Source organism: Pseudorasbora parva, chromosome 23, assembly GCF_024679245.1.
Source record: "Pseudorasbora parva isolate DD20220531a chromosome 23, ASM2467924v1, whole genome shotgun sequence".
NCBI lineage: Eukaryota > Metazoa > Chordata > Actinopteri > Cypriniformes > Gobionidae > Pseudorasbora > Pseudorasbora parva.
This window is the reverse complement of record NC_090194.1, coordinates 14,968,522-14,989,522: the sequence shown is the minus strand read 5'-3', so window position 1 is coordinate 14,989,522 and position 21,001 is coordinate 14,968,522. Positions and strand designations below refer to the sequence as shown.

Here is a 21,001-nt window from a genome sequence, read left to right as displayed (position 1 = left end):
ATTTTATTATGCTTTAGCTTACCTCATGGGCATCCAAGATGTAGGAGTATTTATTTCCCCAGTAGCTTCAATGGTCACCACCTCAAAGAGCATACACAGAGAAGTCCAAATTAAACAATCCCCCATCGTAAGTACACACTGATGGCCTAAGACATGAAACGAGCGGTTTGTGTGAGAAAACGAACAGTATTTAGATATTGTTTTTACCTCTACGTCCGACTGATCCGAGGGCGCGCGCGCATGTTTCCTGTGGTGTACAAGAGGTCAAAACGATATAAATACTGTTTGTTTTCTCACACAAACCGCTCGCTTCGTATCTTAGGCCATCAGTGTGTACTTACGATGGGGGATTGTTTAATTTGGACTTCTCTGTGTATGCTCTTTGAGGTGGTGACCATAGACCTGCATTATGTGAGGCACAGACAAGAACGGTTTGACCTAAAATGATCAAAATTGAAACTACTGGGGAAACAAATACTCCTACATCTCGGATGCCCATGAGGTAAGCTAAAACATATCAAAATTTAATTTCAAAGTGAACTATGCCTTTAATTAGAATCTCTTGAAGCACTGAAAATGAATTTTTTCCAAAAATAACAAAAACTGCGACCTTATTCAGCATCGTCTTCTCTTCCGTGTTCCTCAAAAAGTCAAACGGTCATGAATCAGTAAATCGATGAATGATTCGGATTGCCAATGTCACGTGATTTCAGCAGTTTGGAAGTTTGACATGCGATCCAAACTGCTGAAATCACGTGACATTGGCGATCCGAATCAATGATCGATTTACTGATTCATGACCGTTTGAATCTTTATTTGAGGAACATGGAAGAGAAGACAATGCTGAATAAAGTCGTAGTTTTTGATATTTTTGGACCAAAATGTGTTTTCAATGCTTCAAGAGATTCTAATCAACCAACTGATGTCACATATGGACTACTTTGATGATGTTTTTATTACCTTTCTGGACATGGACAGTAAAGTGTGTATACACTTGCATAAGCTCTCGGACTAAATATAAAATATCTTATTCCGAAGATGAACAGAGGTCTTACGGGTGTGGAATGACATTAGGGTGACTCCTTAATGACATCAATTTGCTTTTTTTGGTGAACTAACCCTTCAAACATGAAAATACAGTGTCTGTGTGACAATTTCTTCTATAAAGCATCTCCAGTGCGTTCATATTTTTAAATCGCATTTGACCACAATCGACTGGACAGAAGAAATGAACTGCAGAAGATGAAGGCAGAGCCACAGACCTGGCCTGATTTGTTTGAAATCATGTTACACCAGTTCATTCCTCCATTACGCTTGAAGTATATTGGGGGCCTTTAGGGGCTTTTTTTAGCAAACATTGATATATGATTAATTGCAATAAATCCATTGCCATACATAGTTTGTTCAATGTGTAACTGTTTGACAGCCCTATTATATATATATATATATATATATATATATATATATATATATATATAAAACACAAAAATGCATGCTCTTTTTTATTTCACATTGGATTTAAATCACATTGATCAGTATAAGTTTTTTTTATTATTTGGTTTCACTTCAGGATGTCTGTAATTCAGCAGATCATAACTTCAGATTCCTTTTATTGTGATTAGCTGAAGAGACAGAGGGTGTGATTTGAGTTCACTACAGCCGTGTTGATGCCGACTGAAAAGAAAGATCTCCGAACAAGCAAGAATTGCATATGCCAATGCCAGAAAGTTCAGTGAGAGCAGATGATTTGGCAAGTTACCTCCACGAAATATGCGTTCGGTTTTCTTTTATTGCCACAAAAGTGTGACAAAAGAGATTTAACATACAAGCCAGAGGTATCTAGCATGGACAGTAGACTGTTGGGACTAAATGGCAACTGGACTAAGAGGCCTGGAATGAGGAAAACAGTGAAAGTACCAGACACAAAACAGCAGCCTATAAACATTCTACTGAGCACTGCGCAATCACATTGTCATAGTCCCGCTTATATCCCACACGCAGCTGCTGTACAGGCCAGAGAAGCTGCCAATCAAACTGATCAGCCAATCAGAAACAAGGCACAAAGACACAGTATCACCACAGAGAAAGACAGAGAGGAGAAGTTAAAGACTGACCTTAAAGCTGACCCCTTCCTCAGAAATCACCTGTGTAACAAACAGAGTGTTTAAGAGATGCGAGATGCTCACAGAGGTGAGAATGGTGATGAATGGGTTAACAGAGGTAACGTTCTCTACATCATGACCGACAGACTTTAAAAGAATACGACAACCAGAAGAAACATCTTTCACCTGCCACAGTAGAATAGGAACATTGCTTCATAAAGTGATGCCCTCTTGTGGCAATAGTGTTTCAGCCAATTATTCTTTGTTCACCCTCATGTCATTTCCAAAACCTCTTTGATTTTCCTTCCTTTTTTGACACACACATGGAAATAAAAATAAAGATTTTGTAGAACACTCACGCTGCTCTTTTCCATTCATTTTTAAGTGACTATTTCTTGGTAAATTCTAGTTGTTGCTTTTTTTCATGGTAAAAAAAAATGTGTTAATGGGTTGTAAATGTTGAAGTGCTAATTTTGCGTGAATCACACTGAATGTGACAAATGAAGACAAGCATCATAGGAAAAAGAACAACATTTGAAAGTTGGCTGGTCCATAGCCATCATCAAAATGCAAATACAAATGAACAGACTTAAAATCCATTAAAGCAGAAAGCAAAAGAGTGACGGTGCAATGAACATACAAGCATCATGACCGCGAGGTCTGAAAAGAGGGAAGACTGGAGCGGAGTAGTTGAAATCTCCATAAATTCTGGTCCATGAATGAATGAGACCTGTATAGATGCAACATCCTACTGTGGGCCACCATGATACCATGGAATTATGGAATTGAACATTTGTAGATATGGCTGAAAGTGTATCTGTAGAAAGTGAGATGAGGCCAAAGAACATTCTGTGGTGCCGTCACATCAAATCAGTGGATTAGGAGTTTGGAAAACATCTAAAGTGATACAAACTGGACAAAAATCTCGGCAGCATTCATGTAGTGTGGAGTAATGTGAGAAAAGGTGAAGTCGGGCACAGGCTAAGCAGAAAAATAAAACATGGAATAAGGGTGAGAAGATAAAGTGTGCATCTTCCTGTGCACTTCACAGTGATTGTCAGAATACATGTGACATTTAAAATCTCATTAGCACCTTTGAACAACCTAGGCAGGGGGTGCAAACTTTACTTGCTAATTTCCTTTAAAGGGATAGTTCACCCAAAAATGAAAATTCCCCCATGGTTTACTCACCCTCAAGCCATCCTAGGAGTATGACATTCTTCTTTCAGACGAATACAATCAAGAGTTATTTAAAAAAAAGTCCTGGCTCTTCCAAGCAATGGCAGTGAATGGGAGTCCAAAACTTGAAGCCCAAATAAGTGCATCCATCCATTATAAAAGTAATCCACATGGCTCCGGGGGTTAATAAAAGCCTTCTGAAGTGAATCGATGGGTTTGTGTAAGAAAAATATCCATATTCACTTCAAAAGGCTTTTATTAACGCGGAGCCGTGCGGATTACTTTAATAGATGGATGCACTTTTTTGGCCTTCAAATTTTGGGCTCCCATTCACTGCCATTATAAAGCTTGGAAGATAACTCAGATTATATTCGTCTGAAAGAATGTCATATGTAATGGCTTCAGGGTAGTAAGAGTAAATCATGGGGTAATTTTCATTTTTTTGGTGAACTATACCTTTAATGGGGTGATTCTTCAAACAGGAAAACTTCTCTGTCCCCCAAGATGATTTACAAAAAAAATCATACTAGTTCTAAAGACAGCTTTCATTTTTTATTGTTTTATCATTATCATTTGTATGAGTGTCAAAGTGTAAAAAATGTTCTCTTCCTCCATTCACACTTTTAATTTGATAGAAATGCTACAATTTTCCAAATAACTTTGTAGAAAAAATGTTGTGAAAAATACCCAATACTGATGTCATTATCATCACATCAAGCAAGTTTTTTTCAGTTTAGTGCATTAAGAATATTTAACGCAATTAAAGGATTAGTTCACTTTAAAATTAAAATAATCCCATGATTGATGAGCACAATCAGAGTTATATTAATAAATATTCTTGCTTCCGGCGGACCGCCTTCAGTGTTCAACCTACAGAAAAGCATAAGGACGTAGCTTAAGCAATTTGAACTTTGAACACTTTCTTTGTAAGCGTTTCACTTTTTTGAGCGTCACTACAATTATTCCGTTTGGAAGGGCCAGGATATATACATTAATATAACTCTGATTGTATTCGTCTGAAAGAAGAATGTCATACACACCTAGGATAGCTTGAGGGTGAGTAAATCACAGGGTAATTTTCATTTTTGGGTGAACTAATCTTTTAATATAGCATCCATTTTATTCTGTCATCCTTTGGCTAGCGTTACATTATGATCACGCTCTTATCAATGCAAATGCTTTTAAACCATTCAAGCACAAGACAAACGAGAACGCATTCAGACGCGCTTAGTCTGTGAATGTCCTGACTGTGAGACACGACGCACAGAAAGACGCGCTAGTTCCAGTTCTCTTTTGCGCTTGAACAAACAATATCACAGAATTGTGCCAAAATGCTGAGTATTCTCATAAGAGCAGTCTTAAATGAGTAAAATAACATCTTAAATGAACTTAAAGAGATGTGAGAAAATGAAATGCGCATGACAGTGCGTTAGATCCGCATCATGTTTGCCAGCGGAAGATCTTAAAGTGACAGCAGCCTAATAAAACAGTTTCTGTAATGTCTGTCATTAATGTTAATCAAAGAACAAAATGAAATAGAGAAAAGAGTAGCTTTAATAAGGATTAATCTATATTTAATTTATAAATTATGCAGTTAAGACTGTAAAGTGTTTGATAACTATTTAATTTTTGTATAGGCTATATTTCCTGTTTGTCAGACAGGAAGTAATGGTACAGGTAAATATGTCTTATTAAAAAGGGGTTGTGTGAATATTGTTTTACGCTCACTTAAATTAAAAGTTATTTTTCTAAAACCTCAAAAATGTTGAAATTGATTGCTTTCAATTATACTGTAATGTTGAACATCTATGAAGTATTAGTGATACTGGCCTTCATTCATAAAAAGATGACATTATAACAAACATTTAATTTAATATTGTTTCTGCGTTAATCTGGAGAGTATTGAGTAACTGTGAAATTATTACAATATAAAAGTATTAAAAACACCAATATTTTTAAACATGATTAATTACAGAAAAATTAGTTTTTAACCGATTGAAAGCACTATTATAAAGTAAATTTAATGATCCTGTGTTAGCAAATTCGGGATGCGTCTCAGTTTTCCCAAAAACTGTAACATTTCATTACCATCACACAACAGAAAAAGAAAATTCGTTAAACTAAAATACTTTTGAAGGTCATAACGCCATAATCAATCTTGAATCCAAGACATGTAATAAGCACTTTAAATGAAGAATTTTTGTTTCTCAAAATTTCAAGTAATCAAAAGTGCCCTTACTTGAAGAATCACCCATCAATAGTTCCCAAAGTAGATCATCTCCTTGTTCGTTTCCTATCTGCTCTTACCTTCAGTCCTGTCTTTTCATCATCGCTACCATTATTAGTGGAGGGGGTGTCATCCCCGAGGCGGGACACCAGGACAAAGTCCTCACTGTTGAGGGTGGACACCGAGTCGGAGGACACGCTAATTTTCCCCACCGAGGCCTTGTCATCCATGACTGCTAAATCAAGCCAGACGCGCTCATGAATGGCGGTTTAATGAGCAAAATTACCTGGAAAACAAAGAGATGAAAAAACAATGAGAGGAAAAAAAAACAAAATATGAGGAGCTTGAATGACATTGCTTAATTTGAAGGCATCCTTTGTCAACTAAATATAAAGTTTGCAGTTCTTCACGCTTCAAGTTTCAATCATCTCAAACTGTTCTACAAATGGCAGCAAAGCTATTTATGGACACATGGTGTCTGCAGAGCAAAATAAAACTCAAGACCTTTACAAAAATGCTGGCTAAAGAGGCAGAGATGTGTGCAGGGAGAATTTTGTGAAATGTAAAAGAAGTGACAGATCAAATTTGGTAAACTGAAATAGGGGTCTGAAACGAACAGCCAACAAACCAACCGGCAAGAAAATAAAACTTTATTAGAAAATGCAGCGTTACACAAGAGTTTTAATTTAAACTTGTAAGAGATATTAAAATACATTTATTAAAGATTTATATACTACAGCATTTATTAATATTGGGAATTCACTGCCATTGTTTTTGCGTTATCATTTAAACTTTTGTTTAATTTTAATTTTATTATGTGCCTTTGTTATTTTTATTCATTTTCTTAAATATTTATATTTAGCTTTATTTTATTTTTTTGAGTAATTAGTACTAGTAATTTCATTTAGTTGCCATTTTATTTCAGCTTTATGTCAATTAACCATTTTTAATAGTTTTAGTTAACAATAACAGCACTGTTGTGTTATTTCCAAACATTGGGAGGGATTTCATAAATTATGGGCTTTCGCACTGGAGGGACGTTACTGGACTTATGATCTCCATTCTGGACTTGCACACAAAATGTATTGCTATCATTTCCCAAAATATAATTTGTGTGGAAATATTACGAAGTCAGCTTTAAAGAAGAGAACATACACGTGCCAGGAGAGCAAATGCTGTACTCACTGTTCGCAGTGCTCAAAATATAGGAATAAAAAATATAAATAATGGATTAGGGTGCGGGGTTGGGGGTTATATGAATGTATCTCTGAAGGGAACTGACTGCCTTCAGAAATGTTTTGATGGCATTTTTGTCTTATGTAGCACAATATCACATCTAAAGACAAGATCTTCTATTTTAGCTTTAAATCTTGAAATTGTACAATCAAAAACTGCTCTTGCTTCATGTGTAGCATCTTTATCTGAATCATTATTAAATTCAGTGGTTGTCTCAAATTTCAATTTTAACTACTTAAAAAAAAAAAATTGAAAGGAATCGGCCATGAAAATCCATGCCAGAAGTACCCAGTTTGCACCACAGTTACTGTGAATGATGTAAGTAATAGGAACACTTTTTGGGGGAACTAAATTCCCTCGTCCTTCAAAATTTCCCCTACGGATTGTTGACGTTCTTGAATGTGGTGTTTAAATCGCATCGCTGTCGCTTGGCTTAAAAGCCCTGATATTCTTACGGCAAAGTTCTTTTTCGTTTAGCAAAGTTTGAAATTTGTGAGCAAACATCAGACGCCGCCTACACTGGGTAAACCCAGCCTGGTCCGCCGGCGATTTGATTTCTGGAAACCTGTACATTCATTTCTACTGCTTCACAGACTGGCTTATCCACTTGCAGCGCAATTGGCGGTTTAACATGATGAAGCGTTGGGTTGTTGCCCGTTGGTCATGCCTCTTGTGGTCTAATTAGTTGAAGGACTATACAATTGCGTTCAGATGCGTTGAGATGGGCTTTGCAACGCCGTCTTTAGTCCCTTTTATGGGTCTTGAGAGAGGAAATGACATTGGTGTCAATGAAGGCCTTTCTGAGCCATCGGATTTCAACAAAAATATCTTCCTTTGTGTTCCGAAGATGAACAGAGGTCTTTAAGGTGGGGTAAGTAATTAATGAGAGAATTTTCATTTTTGGGTGAACTAACCCTTTAAAGGTTAGTTCACTTCAAAATGAAAATTTCCTGATCATTTACTCACCCCCTTCTCATCCAAGATGTCCATGTCTTTATTTCTTTAGTCAAAAAGAAATTCAGTTTTTTGAAGAAAACATTCCAGGATGTTTCTCCACAAAATGCACTTCAATGGCAACCATTGAAGGTTGAAGGTCCAATCAATGCAGTTTCAAAGGGCTTCGGAGGGCTTCAAAGGGATTATGGGGAGAAAAACCTGTATTGTTTTCCCCCAAAAAAAACCTAATTTATTTTCAACTGAAGAAAGACAGACATGAGCATCCTGGATGAGATGGGGGTGAGTAATATATCAGGAAATTTACATTCTGAAGTGAACTAATATTTTAAAGCAACTCTGAAGAAAACAGTGATGTCATCATCCAGCAAAGTTGAGTTTTCATCTAAGTGTCAGTAAAGCCAAATTAGGAATATTGATGAATATTAAGTATTCACAACTAAGCAAGCCAGAGCCAACAGTGTCAAGGAATCCAAACTCCATCACATCAGGTGACAAAAATATTAGTGATATGTGTGATGTTTCCCTAAAATAAAATAAAAATGTGTATGTATGCTAAAAGTTTATTAGTCAATGTTCAGAGTGTTAGGATGGAAATGTGATGGCAGCCAATTGCACACAAAATGCAAAAACCCATGTTATCTCCACGGCAACAGTCAAAGAACAAACAAAGTTGGTGCTTCTGTGGATTGTAAACTGTGATGCCGCCGATGCAAAGCGCTGTTTACATTACCATGCACGTGACCGGGTTCAAAACAAACAATATCTCAGATTGACATAATAGTTATCCAAACTCTATTAATTCCAAAGAAATAGCAGCAAACTCTACAGTTCAGCTGCAACAGAAGAGAAGGCTGATGAGAGAACAAGAGCTGTGTTAATGAGAGCTGTACTTGGACAAGCTGAGAGGGTTTGGCAAAGGGTCAGCGCTGAACTATATTTGGATATGGAAGGGAAATAATGGGACTGTACAGGTCCAGACATGAAAACACGAACAAAAGCAGCCGCGCTATTTCACTCTACAGATTCTTCAGTAGGACCCTGGAGGAAGTGTCGAAGAATGAGCAGAACCTGTGTGATTTACAAAGACACACACACAATGTGCTCCAATGTGTTACAATCCCAGAAGTCCTGCACAAAGGGAATGTTGATACAATAAATTCAAGTCACAACAGTGAGTTAAAGGCCTGTGACAAGCATTTCAAGATCTGCAGATAACAGTCAGTTCTCCTGAAGACTTTCAATGGGGCCGACTTAAAGGTGCCCTAGAATGATTTGAAACAACATGTGAAATTGTTCTCTGATATCTACATAGAGGGTATGTGGCTTATTTAAGGGCAAAAATTGTCCAGATACAGTTTTACAGGTCTATTTACAACCCTATAAATTGTCCCTAGGATGTAATGCTCTATTTTTGCCTTATTTGGAAGGGTAATGAATATTAATGTTGAGCTCTGCTATGATTGGCTTATTTCAGCCACTCACAGCTCACAGCAGTTCAGCTGTTCAGCGAAGCGGCTCATGAGTCCTGACCAGTGTTGGGAATGTTACTTTAAAAAAGTAATTAGTTATAGTTACTCACTACTTGTCCCAAAAAGTAACTAAGTTAGTAACTGAATTACTCTATAATAAAAGTAACTCGTTAAGGGAAAGTAACGATTTGCATTACTGAAAAAAAAGTAGCTATAAGTCATATAATTTTGATTTTCACAAGTCAGTTGAAATGAGTAGAACAGACAAGTGTTTATAACTTTTTTTAAATGTTCAAATATGTAAAATAACTTGGATGCCCCCAATATTAAATGTTAAATGAATGAAATGGACACTAAATAGAATAAATTATTATTATACAATATTGTATACCAATCTACACTGTTTTAATGTTGCTGTGGGACAATGTGAGATACACATCTATCAAATTCAATACATTATTGTAAATATCAGTAATATAGTGGAACAATAAAACTAAATAGATTGTTTAGAACGGTAATATTTATTGCACAGACCCCAAGTGGCCATCAAATAAATCTAAAAATAAATGATGCTCCTTAAGAAAAGTCTACCAAAAATAGAAAATAATAATAACAAAAAATATATTAGCTCAACTTACATAGCCTAGACTCTTTGTAGTGCACATTAAAATTCTAAAACGGTCACACAACTGGTAGACATAGCCTGCTTTAAGTATTTTCTTCCTCACAAAAGTAAACAGTTTAACAAGGAGTGAAGTGCTCTCAAGTCTTGTTTGTATGGTGGGCTTATCCATTTTCTCACGAGAAAAACCTAGTTTTAGTTGCTTTAATATCGTGGGTCTGTCTAATCCTTTGGCAGCGGAGCTCACGTTATCAATTGCGTTCACCGACGTGGAGAGAGACTTCCTGGGCAAGTTGCACGTTAAATAAACATTCTTACCTTTCACCTCAACGAGGGAAAAGTAGCGCTTCTACTTCCAGTTTGCGAAAGCTACCTTTGAAGTCATTGGACATGATGTCGCTCTGCCTCTGACTCCTGATCGCTGTTCGCATGCGCGCGTGTGTGCGTGTATCACACACACACAAACACACACACAGCTGCAGGTCCGCTGACAGAGAGCGCCTGTTTGGATGAAAACCGCTTCAGTGAGCTCAATTATAGTAACGCCGCATTTTAGGGTGCGTTCACACTTGTAGTTCGGTTAGTTTCGTTCGTTTGGTCCGGACCAAAAAACAAAACAAAACATAATAGTCCTGGTCCGCTTAGCGTTCACACGGGCATTTTTAACAGCGAACCTAAAGTTACCGAACCAAAGGCATAGGGAGACGGTAACAACCTGATTGGTCGGCTTATATGACATAGGAGCTCGTTTACCGAACATTCAAAACAATGCTGTGTGTGGATTACACGCGCTGGCTTTTTATGCGTGTACATATGGCATTATTTTTTTACCAGAGAACTCATGAAGAGCTCATGAAATGTTCAAAACATTCAAAACAACGCTGTGTGCTGGATTAAACGCGATCACTTTATGCGTGTGCATATGGCATTTTTTTTTTTTACCAGAGAACTCATGAAGAGCTCATAAAATGTTCAAAACATTCAAAACAGCAGCAGGATTTACTCCGTTGTGCAGAAAAGAGACGGCCGTTCAGCTGTACCTGCTAATAATGGGCAACACAGGAACTTTGATGAGAAGAGCCAGGTATGCTTTTTGTGTGTTTTTTCTAGCATTTTCGAAACATGCTCGTCTGATCAAATAGCCTATTGATTAGGCACTTCCTCGTTGCTCCACGTTTGCCCTCTAACATTAAAGTTACTCATTTTGGATACACCGATCTTTGCCGCGTCGTCAAATCAGCTGCATTATGCGTCGCATCTTGTGACATTATACGTCCGGTTTTTGGTCCGTTCACATGTCTTTGGTCCGTGTTGCGTTCATAATATCAATCGAACCGCACCAGAGTTCGTTTGGAAGCGGACTGAGACCCATCTTTTTAGCAGTCTCGGTCCGCTTGTTTGGTTTGCACCAGGGTTCGGATGGCAGCTTTCACATATGTTCAAATGAACCGCACTAACCAAGCAACCGCACCAGGGTTCATTTTAATCGAACCAAACATGACAAGTGTGAACGCACCCTTATTCTCAGTAACAGTAACGGCATTGTAACAGGGGAAACAGTCATTCGTTTGATCACTCGTTACTGAAAAAATGAATGCCGTTAGTAACGCCGTTTATCTATAACGCCGTTATTCCCATCACTGGTCCTGACAGAACACAGACCGACTGAATGACACTTTAAGCAGAACATCTCAAATGGAGATTGCTAAAATACAGCCTACTTGTTTATTGGTGTTTTCAGATCATCCACAAGCGAGAGAGAGCTCGCGTTCGTGCGGTTGCCAGATTTCAGTCATTTAAATTCCCCAATCAGAGCTTTTCTGTGAAAAGAACAGGTATACTATCCGATAGGGATGTTAACCGATGACCGTTTGACCGATGGTTGACCGTATCAACTGATCAAAGTTGTCGGTTAAAAAAAAAGTGATCTTTAAATTAGGCTATTATAGACAGTGGACTAAACGCTACTACAGTTAGCCATCTCATTCCAAAATCTTTTTGTGTGAAGTGAACAAATCTCTCACACTCAATTTTGTACTTAATAAACCAATAAAACATTTTGGCGTGAGGTCACAGCGTTTGGGTTTGCGCGCTCACAAGGTTTGCAAAAGGTAAACAGGCTAAAACACTCGAGGTTAGAGAGCCAGGGCAGACGACAGTATGAAGCGTGCATTCCGCATAAGATGGGCTTACATTTGGAAATATATTACATCTACATTTCAGTGGTAACACAAGGTGTTGATCATCATCTTTCTTTATTATTGTTAGCACTACCTCGAACTAAAGCAGCGTCTCTTCGGAGCTGTCATTTTCATAAATGAGCCGCGGCAATGTTTCAGATGAGCTTCTAACACTACAAATGCCTTTATTTTCAACGCGATTACCTTGTACCCAAACCATTTCGAAACTAAGGAGCCATTGGTTTGTCGATTACAAACAAGCTCCTCGGCGCCGCGTTTACGGGACTCATGTTACGCGCTGAAGAGGATTTTTTAAAAAGTGACGCGGGTGGAAGGGAGGCGGAGGTGCCGGGACAGTGTGTGTGTGAGAGCGAGAGGCAGAGCGGCAGAAAGATGCGACAGAGTCGTGAGAGTGCAGGTGCTGCTCGCGGCTGTTATTTCAAATAGCGCAGCATATTTTAAACTAATCGGTTTCAACCGGCTAATGAGGCTCGGTGGTCGGTCAAGAAAATGTTTAGTTTTCGCCATCCCAAAATCTGACTGACCCCAAACTTTTGAACAGTAATGTATATTAAGAACTAAAAATTAACAATTATATGCTGACCAATTATAACACAAAATAAGATATTTTGAAGAATATGGGTAACTTAACAGTTGATGGGCCACATTATAGGAAAAAAAGTACTATAGAAGTCAATGGGTCCCTGAGCCTGTTTGGTTAACCATATTCATTTGTGTTCAGCAGAACAGCACCGTCCTTCAGATGAGACATTAACCTGAGTTCCTGACTCTCTGTGGTCATAAAATCTCAGGATGTTCTTCGGAAAAAGAGTAGGGGTGTTACCTCAGCCAAATTTGCCCATTGGCCTCTATCCAGCACAGCCTCCTAATCATCCCCATATACTTTTACTCTAGAGAGGAGCATTTTATATATTATAATTTGTAATGTTTTATATAATATAATTTGTAATAATGTTCTTCAATATGTAATGCAAGTTTGAATTACTCTGACAAGTTATGACAGTCAACATTTATATTGCAAAAAACAAATTGGAGTAGAAATATGACTGTACTTTGTAAAGTTATTATAACTTTATTATAATAAAAAAAAACAATTATGTTAAAAAGTATTTGTATAGAATAGTAGTTATTTTTTACCTTGTATATTATAGTAGGCCAGGGTATCTGCAGGTTTTACCAAGTCAAATTTAAGACTTTTTAAGACCATTATGAATAAAATTTAAGACCTATATTGCGCGATAAAAAAACATGCATAAGAAATCCAGAATCACTCAATTACTTAAACTTATATTATTTAATTTATTTTAAATTGAACAAAGTATTAGTGAACGTATTATTCATAGCTCAATCCCACCAGGATTAGCATATATATATATAATTTATTTTTTGCTTTTTTGTGGTGGTCACTATTATACATTTTTATTTTTTCATAATTAGGATGCAACATTAACCATATTATTATGTTAGATGCACAATGATCACACATGGCAATAAAACTAACAAAATGCATGAATCTTGTTTGGTAGGCATATTACAAAAACAAAAAAGGCTGTTCCAGTAGTGCACTATCTATCTTTAATAACACGATCGCTTGGGGTGGGAAATATGACCAACATCTTAAAAGTGAACCACAGCAATAAGCAATTGCTTAATATAAGTAAAACGTTATTAAGTAATTACGTAATCAAGTAATCGGTCAGTAATAAAATATATACTTATAAACAAATGACAATAGGAAAAATAAATACAACACAAAGGTGCATGCATACAAAGAGGAACACTCCACTGTTTTTTAGAAATAGGGCTTATTCAACTTCTTTTGGATAAACCCCATTTAGATATGTCGGCAAATGCATTTGTCTCAGTGCATGCATTGTTTATGTTTGGCAGGGTCGCCGCTAGCTTAGCTTAAAATGCATTTCCCCACATATCTAAATGTAGCAAAGTAGAATAAGCCCGATTTCTAAAAAAGTTGGAGTGTTCCTTTAAGTGTAAGTGCTGTTATCCCCGTTTGTGTTGTTGTTAAGCTATATTAGTTTGCTTTCACTTTGAGAGCTTACTAATGCCCAGATCCAGTACTTACTGACAGTTCCCAAACTTTTTAACTCAAATCAGGATGTAGACATATGCATAATGTGTATATTTGATCGTTCAATAGTAACGTTAGGCTAATGAGCCTAAAAATAACATTCAATACACTCGCGCGAGCGCTGACAGGCAGCAAACACATAACGTTACAGTCTGACATCGGAGTTCGGCGTTTACATCACTGTTATTAACTCTACTTAGTGCAATCGGGTATATTATACTCTTATTTGGTCATTATGCAAGATGGTGAGGAAGATTCGCCTTCGCGTTCACGATCGCGGAACTGCAAGAAAGAACCGTCAGACTCAGCTGAAGAATAAAATCCGTTTTATGCGTCTGTGGGGTACGATCAGAAAGAGAGGCTCGTGCCAATAACACGAAAGCTGATTGGCTGCAATATAAGTGGCATGCTTGCCTAATTTTGTAGTTGTAATAGAGCGAACAATAGTTGGTCTAGCGAAAGAAAGAACTACAAACACCACGGAACAAACACACACACACACACACACACACACGTGCGCGCGTGCTGCGGGAGGCGAGAGCATTTTAATGAGGTAGCGTTACATGGACGTAGGAAAATTAAGACCTGTTTAACATTATTTAAGACCTAGAACGCAATGCTTCCACGAATTTAAGACTTTTTAAGGCCTTATATTTTGATTCTGAAATTTAATACTTTTTAAGACTTTTTAAGACTCCGCGGGGACCCTGGTAGGCTACAACTGACTCCCATAATTTACAGCATTATTTAAGAGATTTGTTTTCCTTGAGAAAATGTTTCATGTATTGTACCAGATAATATCAAAATCGACAAACTTTTTTGAGACATTTTATTTGTTTAATTTAGCTCATTGTTTTTTTTTAATAAACAGATATTACTGTTACTAAACTTTGCTCAAAATAAATTTAATTTTCAAATCGATCCATATCATGATATGTATCGTATCGTGACTTCAGTACCGTGATGCTTATCGTATTTTGACATTGCTGGTGATACACAGCCCTAGAACACTTAAAAGACCTGCAGTGCCATTACTTGGAGTAATACTTGAGTTGTTGATCACTCTAATTGTTTGTTGAATAGTGAAAGTGAGTTAGTGGCTCACATTATGTGTTCTCAAATTATAACCAGTTTTATATGTCTTTTTCTGTATTTATCTTCGGTAGGGTGGTGGATGCCAATTTTGTTTGCGCGTATGCCAGTTTTCTTCGGTTTTATCCTGTTAATAGAACAGTAAGGAAAGTATATTGTAATTTATTATCTTTATTTTTATTATTATAATTTCTTATCTTTCTAGGCAATTATTTTTAACCCCCAAGGAAGATTGATCTTTTGTTCGTTTTTTTGGCCATGTTCCCTTCCCAAAGCATTATGTTAGCCCCACTTATGATTTAGAAACACAAAAATAAAACATTAATGTACTGATTTAATTAATTTATGTTAACTAAAATAAAAATCATCTATTTTTCCTCTAAGCTCTTGTTTGTGGACTGGTTTGTTGAACTGGGACCTAGAAATGGGAGTGTTCCTGTGTTCTCTCTTTAACGTTTTGTTACCAGCCTTCTTTAACCCCTAGACTTTTAAAGGGGTGATGAATTGAGAAATCAACTTTCCCTTGAGCTTTTGAAAATAAGATTATCCTGATCATCGGCTCACACTAGCCAGCAGCAATGAACATGTCGAAGAAGATAGCAAGATATTGTAGAAGAACACAGTTGCTGCACAAGCTTCCTTCAGATCCTAATATTAGGAATGTGTGATACTTCATTTATTTTTAATGAAGTTCCAGCTCACGTGGGGAAGACCGTTTGTGTGTTCGCTTCATTTCACTGCGGAATCGTTTGTAAACAAGCCTCAAGTGCTGGATTTGCAGACACAATGCTGTGCTTCTATATTGGATCCGTCAGGAATAGCGCAACAAACTTAACAAACTGTGAGTAAAACGTCTTTTTTATATGTAGGCTAATAGTAGTCCCGGAGCTGGGTAGTCCCATTAGTAGTCCTGTTTTCCAGACGGGCTTCCAAAACGTATGCCCGTCGGCAGAAATAATATTATCTTGATATGGGCAGGCGTGTGTGTGTGTGTGTGTGTGTGTGTGTGTGTGTGTGTATGCTTATATCCACAGATGCGGGCCATGTAATACAGAAATAATATTCCAATCAATCGCAAGTGGATGAGAAATAAATCATTGTGTTTGTTTGATAAAGACGTTTACGAGCCCTGTAAGAGAATTATCCCAGTTGCCGCTTTCAAAGCAATCCCTCCCTCATGTGAACTGAACTACGAAGGGGAGCTGAAGCTCATTAAATAAGCAAATCTTATCCAATCCCAGCCATGGGCGTTTACTTCCAAGTCTCCAGTGCGGCACGCCCATCAAAACCCAGCGTTTAGAAGACCAGTGTAGAAAAACAGTGTAGAAAATAGCCTAATATGAGTTAGAATGATTTTGAATGTTAAACCCACATAAACATCATTAGTTGACCTTAAACAACAGTATAATTTTTTTTTTTAAAGCCAGTTCATGACACCTTTAAGGGGGCTCGTAACAGTGAGTAAATGATGACAATTTCTTTTTAAACTATCCATTTAATGTTAGTGTAAACTACGAATGTTTGAACTTTAACATATGTCCACAATTATAAAAAACCTAGACTACTATTTCATGTGAGGTTTTGCATTAACTAATGTTGAGAAAAAGAGCTTTATTGTAAAGTGTCACCTAAACAATTAGTGTTGTTTTGTTTTATAAAAGTCAGAACATTTGTTTACTGGAATTGAACATAGTTCACACCAAAGATTTAAAAAAATATATATAGTCTGATTCTGCCAATTATACAATCCATTGTTAGTGATGGATGTGGAAAAATAAAAATTACATCCGTTCTTTGTAGCCAGGGAACTTTTGGGCACACCTGTTTTGACAGTTATACTCAGTAGGAAACTAAAGTGATCCACCCATTTTACTTAACCCAAGTTTGAATGTTCGGAAAAAAGTAACTTCAAATGAAATGAACCACTAGGCTTTCACCACCAGAATGCCAGGCAAATATTGGCATTCTGTAATTCCTGCCCAGTTCAGATAAGTTAAACAAACTGAAACAACTTGCTCTTGTTCTGCTGTTTGACTTGCTCAAACAGCAGAACATTACAAAACAGTTCGACTGACTCAACATGCATTTGTATGACACAGATGTTTGTTTTCACAGTTGTATAATTGGCTCTGTTGATCACTCGTCAATACCAACTTATGCAAACTGAAACTAAACTGCAAACCTGTTCAGTTCCAGCGGGAAGCACAGAGGATACTGCAAGACAACCAGCAAGATTACATATTATAGATTACAGTTCGGACTTATATTGAATCATGGATCGGATAATTTTTCGGGTCAGAAAAAAAAAAAAAAGTATATGTGTGGGGAAAAAAGTGTATTATATTATATTATATATATATATATATATATATATATATATATATATATATATATATATATATATATATATATATATATATATATATATATATATATATAAAGGGACAGTTCACCTCTAAAAAGATTTTAATCTAAAAAAAGAACACCTTTAATACAGTAGCTTTTAATCAATGTTGTATATTGAAGGATATGTAGTTTTAATTTTAGCCTACATTTATTCCTTCAAATTCATACTTAAATGCTACTGCAGGCCTACATCTCTAAGCTGCCACGGTAAATCTATATTTATTTTATATTATAATACGAATATTAAATGCGTACAAGGGTTTTTTTTAAGTAAGTTTTTTCAAGTCTTTTAAGTGAAATAAAGAAAGAGTATTGCAATAAAAACATTTTATCCTTAACCCTTTTCTGTTCCTTTCACCTAAGAATAGAATACTAAAAAAAACGAACCGAAAAACCGTGGTTAAAAACCGAGGTATATATTGAACCGTGGACTAACTCTTTTGTTGCATCCGTGGACTAACTCTTTTGTTGCATTAGGGGTTGAACGACTTCCGATTTTTTTTAAGTCGACATTTATGTGATAAAAGTCGAGTCGACGTTGACTAGTCGCTGATGACGTCAATAATGAACAAATAAGCCTGATCCTCGAGCTGAGACGCGAACTCGGGTCTTCTTGTGCACTGGACACTTATGGCACATAATGAGGCATTATTCAAATAATAATTTTCATTTGTAATGCTATTACCCACTAAGTGCCTGTATGGCTCTTTAATAAATAAGTTGCTTAAAGTATTGCAGATCATAACTGCTTACATATTTGTAAAACCTACAAAATAGATGTTAGACATGGTCAAATAATAGATTTCTTTAAATGTGAAATTAAAACGTTGCACTTTGTTTTATGAGCATGCACATTTTGTGGTTCTGTTTACATTTCTTTTATAACTTGAATTAATAGGAAGAAAGAAATATACTTTCTACTACTTACATGCACTTGCATGCACTTTAGAGGTGTTAATAAAGTGCCTGTTTGTTACAGTTGTGGCTTTTATTCAACACGTACAATATTGTACAGTTTGTTCTTAAAGGGGTACTTCAGTGCTGGGAAGATTAATCTGTATTTAAACTGGGTCATTAATGTAGTAGAAATGTGAAATTATTTTTGAATTTGGTCTAGACTGAGAAAAGACAGAAAATGTATTTTTGTCTCATGGGGATGAAACACTACAATTCCCAGAATGCTTCGCTGCCCTGTGAGGCCACTCCCAAAGCCACCGCTACTGAATCACTTTTACTTTCCCAACATCACGCTAATCTTCATAAAATCCGTTCAGTTAGAGAACAGACACTACAATTAAAAACTGAAAGTGTCTGTTCAGTATATTGTGATTTAGCCGCTGAGGAAGTCTCCGCACAAACGCAGCAGGAGTTTTACGCGCATTGTGATGAGCAGAATGAGAGCTGAGGAAAACGCATCCACGCTCACGGCAGTAATTCTCAGCGCGCGTTCAGTCTGGCGCGTTTTCAGTTCATGCCTTTGGAAGATTAACTTTCATAGGAATTAACCTGAGAAGATAAAATACTCACTTTGCTCCGCCGGCCGCACCGTTTCCATGAATGCCTGAGCTTGAGCTGAGCTGTGAGTGCGACCCCATCCCCCATGTGCGGGTTGAAAAAATGCGGCAATAGCTCCCTCTGCTGGCTGTAGTCTTTAGCGTCTGGCCAAACATTTTTGCGATGGTGGCGCAAATATCGTCGATTTGCGTCAGAGTCATTTTCACCAGAAACAAAATGCATAAATCTCTCGTCTCAGGGGAATATGACAGGGGGAGCACGATCATTCAAATATACTCCAGGGTTTCTACTGATAGAAAGCCATATGCTAATCGCTGAAGTAACCCTTTAAACATTGATAATACAGCACACATTATTTAAAAATATACTCAGGTACTTAATTACCTGTGTATTTACTTATTAATGAATCGATATCGAAGCTAATAAATCAATATCGAATTGAAATCAAATCAAATCAAAGCCTCAAGAATTGAAATTGAATCGAATTGTGAAATTCCTAACAATACCCAGCCCTATTAATATAGCATGCATTGGTCAATAATAATAGTTCATATTCAGAAGAATGGGATGGATTGAAAGACAATATATAGTTTAAGTGAGTGCCACAACAAAGATGGCGGATATGTCTGTCCAGTTGGGGAATACCGGATGCAAAATGACGTATGCATTCAATTATCTTTAATTATCTTGTTTTCATAACCATTGGAAGCCAAAGTCGAAATCAAGAAAACAATTAATTGCACAGCTCTAGTGGGTAGGGACGATAAGTAACACCAATCAAGGACCAGCCTTCAATCTGAGTAAGCCAGTGTCCTTATGTAGCCTTGCCGTTGTTTCAGGCATGATACTGGTCACCATACACTTTCATTGTATAAAAAAGGGCAGCTTGGACGTTCTGTTAGATAACTCCTTTTGTGTTGAGTAAATGAATTGTAATTTTAGGTGAACTACCCCTTTACACAAAACGTATCATGAAAGATATGTGTTGATTCACAGGTCAGTGGGTTCAGCCTGCAGGGATACTGTAAAAGAGGACATTCAATGGCAGGTTGTTCCTTTTGAATGAGCTTTGGTTTTCCTGACTGGGCACATTGTGCTCGGTTCTAATGGAGACCAGGCTCAGCGCTACACCCTGGGGAGCAATGACCAGAAAACCAGAAGTACACAAGCCTCAAAGAGCTCCTACAAAGAGTTGTGTGGATTTGTGCTACTAGTTAAGATAGAAGAGTGGCTCCTTAAACAGACACAGAGTAACAGCCAGACAACCAAGGTTTTTGTTTTTTTTGTTTTTTACAATTACCTTATATAGCCTAGCCGTTTTAGTAGTATGTTATACTTAATAAATATATTTGCTGCTTCTTACTGCAACTGAGAATTATCTAACAGCTCACAACTGCTAGCCTGGTCCTACCAGACTCTCGTACATTTCATTCGTACAGAGAGTCTGGCCAAAGTGTTTACTTCCTTGAAAACGGGTTTAAACTATATGCCCAGAGCCACTCTGAATCTGCCATAACCAATCGCTACCATTTGGTCGTGACATATGTAATGCACCGTTCACCTTAGCCATCTCCTTCACCACTAGCCTGTTTTGCTGTTGTACTTTCACATATGCGTTTGCAATGTGACCCGCACACCTGCCTGGTCAAAAGCATGCCAGCAGTTTGATTTCTTAACTCTTACTGCTGGACTACAAACCAAATAGGAAACATTTCATCAAGTCAAAGTAAGGGCATTTCATGGTCGAAGGCCACATGAAAAAAAGACTGAGGCAGAGAGAGAGACAGGTGAGACTGAGGAAGAGAGAGAGAGACAGGTGAGACTGAGGAAGAGAGAGAGAGACAGGTGAGACTGAGGCAGAGGGAGAGACAGACAGACTCAGGAAGAGGGAGAGACAGGTAGTAGG

At 37.2% G+C, this 21,001-nt stretch overlaps 1 protein-coding gene across 2 annotated transcripts in view; it reads right to left on the bottom strand.

The window, feature by feature from the left end:
* The window catches only part of LOC137062046 (rab GTPase-activating protein 1), a 124,037-nt gene that overhangs the window by 87,260 nt on the left and 15,776 nt on the right, over positions 1-21,001 (bottom strand). Inside the window, exons 2-3 of one of the 2 annotated variants that reach the window (XM_067432809.1) lie at positions 5,589-5,794; positions 2,115-2,144 (exon numbers count right to left, since the gene is read on the bottom strand). In XM_067432809.1, coding sequence (XP_067288910.1) covers positions 2,115-2,144; positions 5,589-5,738 — 180 coding nt within the window. In that variant the 5' untranslated portion in view covers positions 5,739-5,794. The remainder of the gene's footprint in view (positions 1-2,114; positions 2,145-5,588; positions 5,795-21,001) is intronic. The other variant, XM_067432810.1, reaches the window with a different exon arrangement.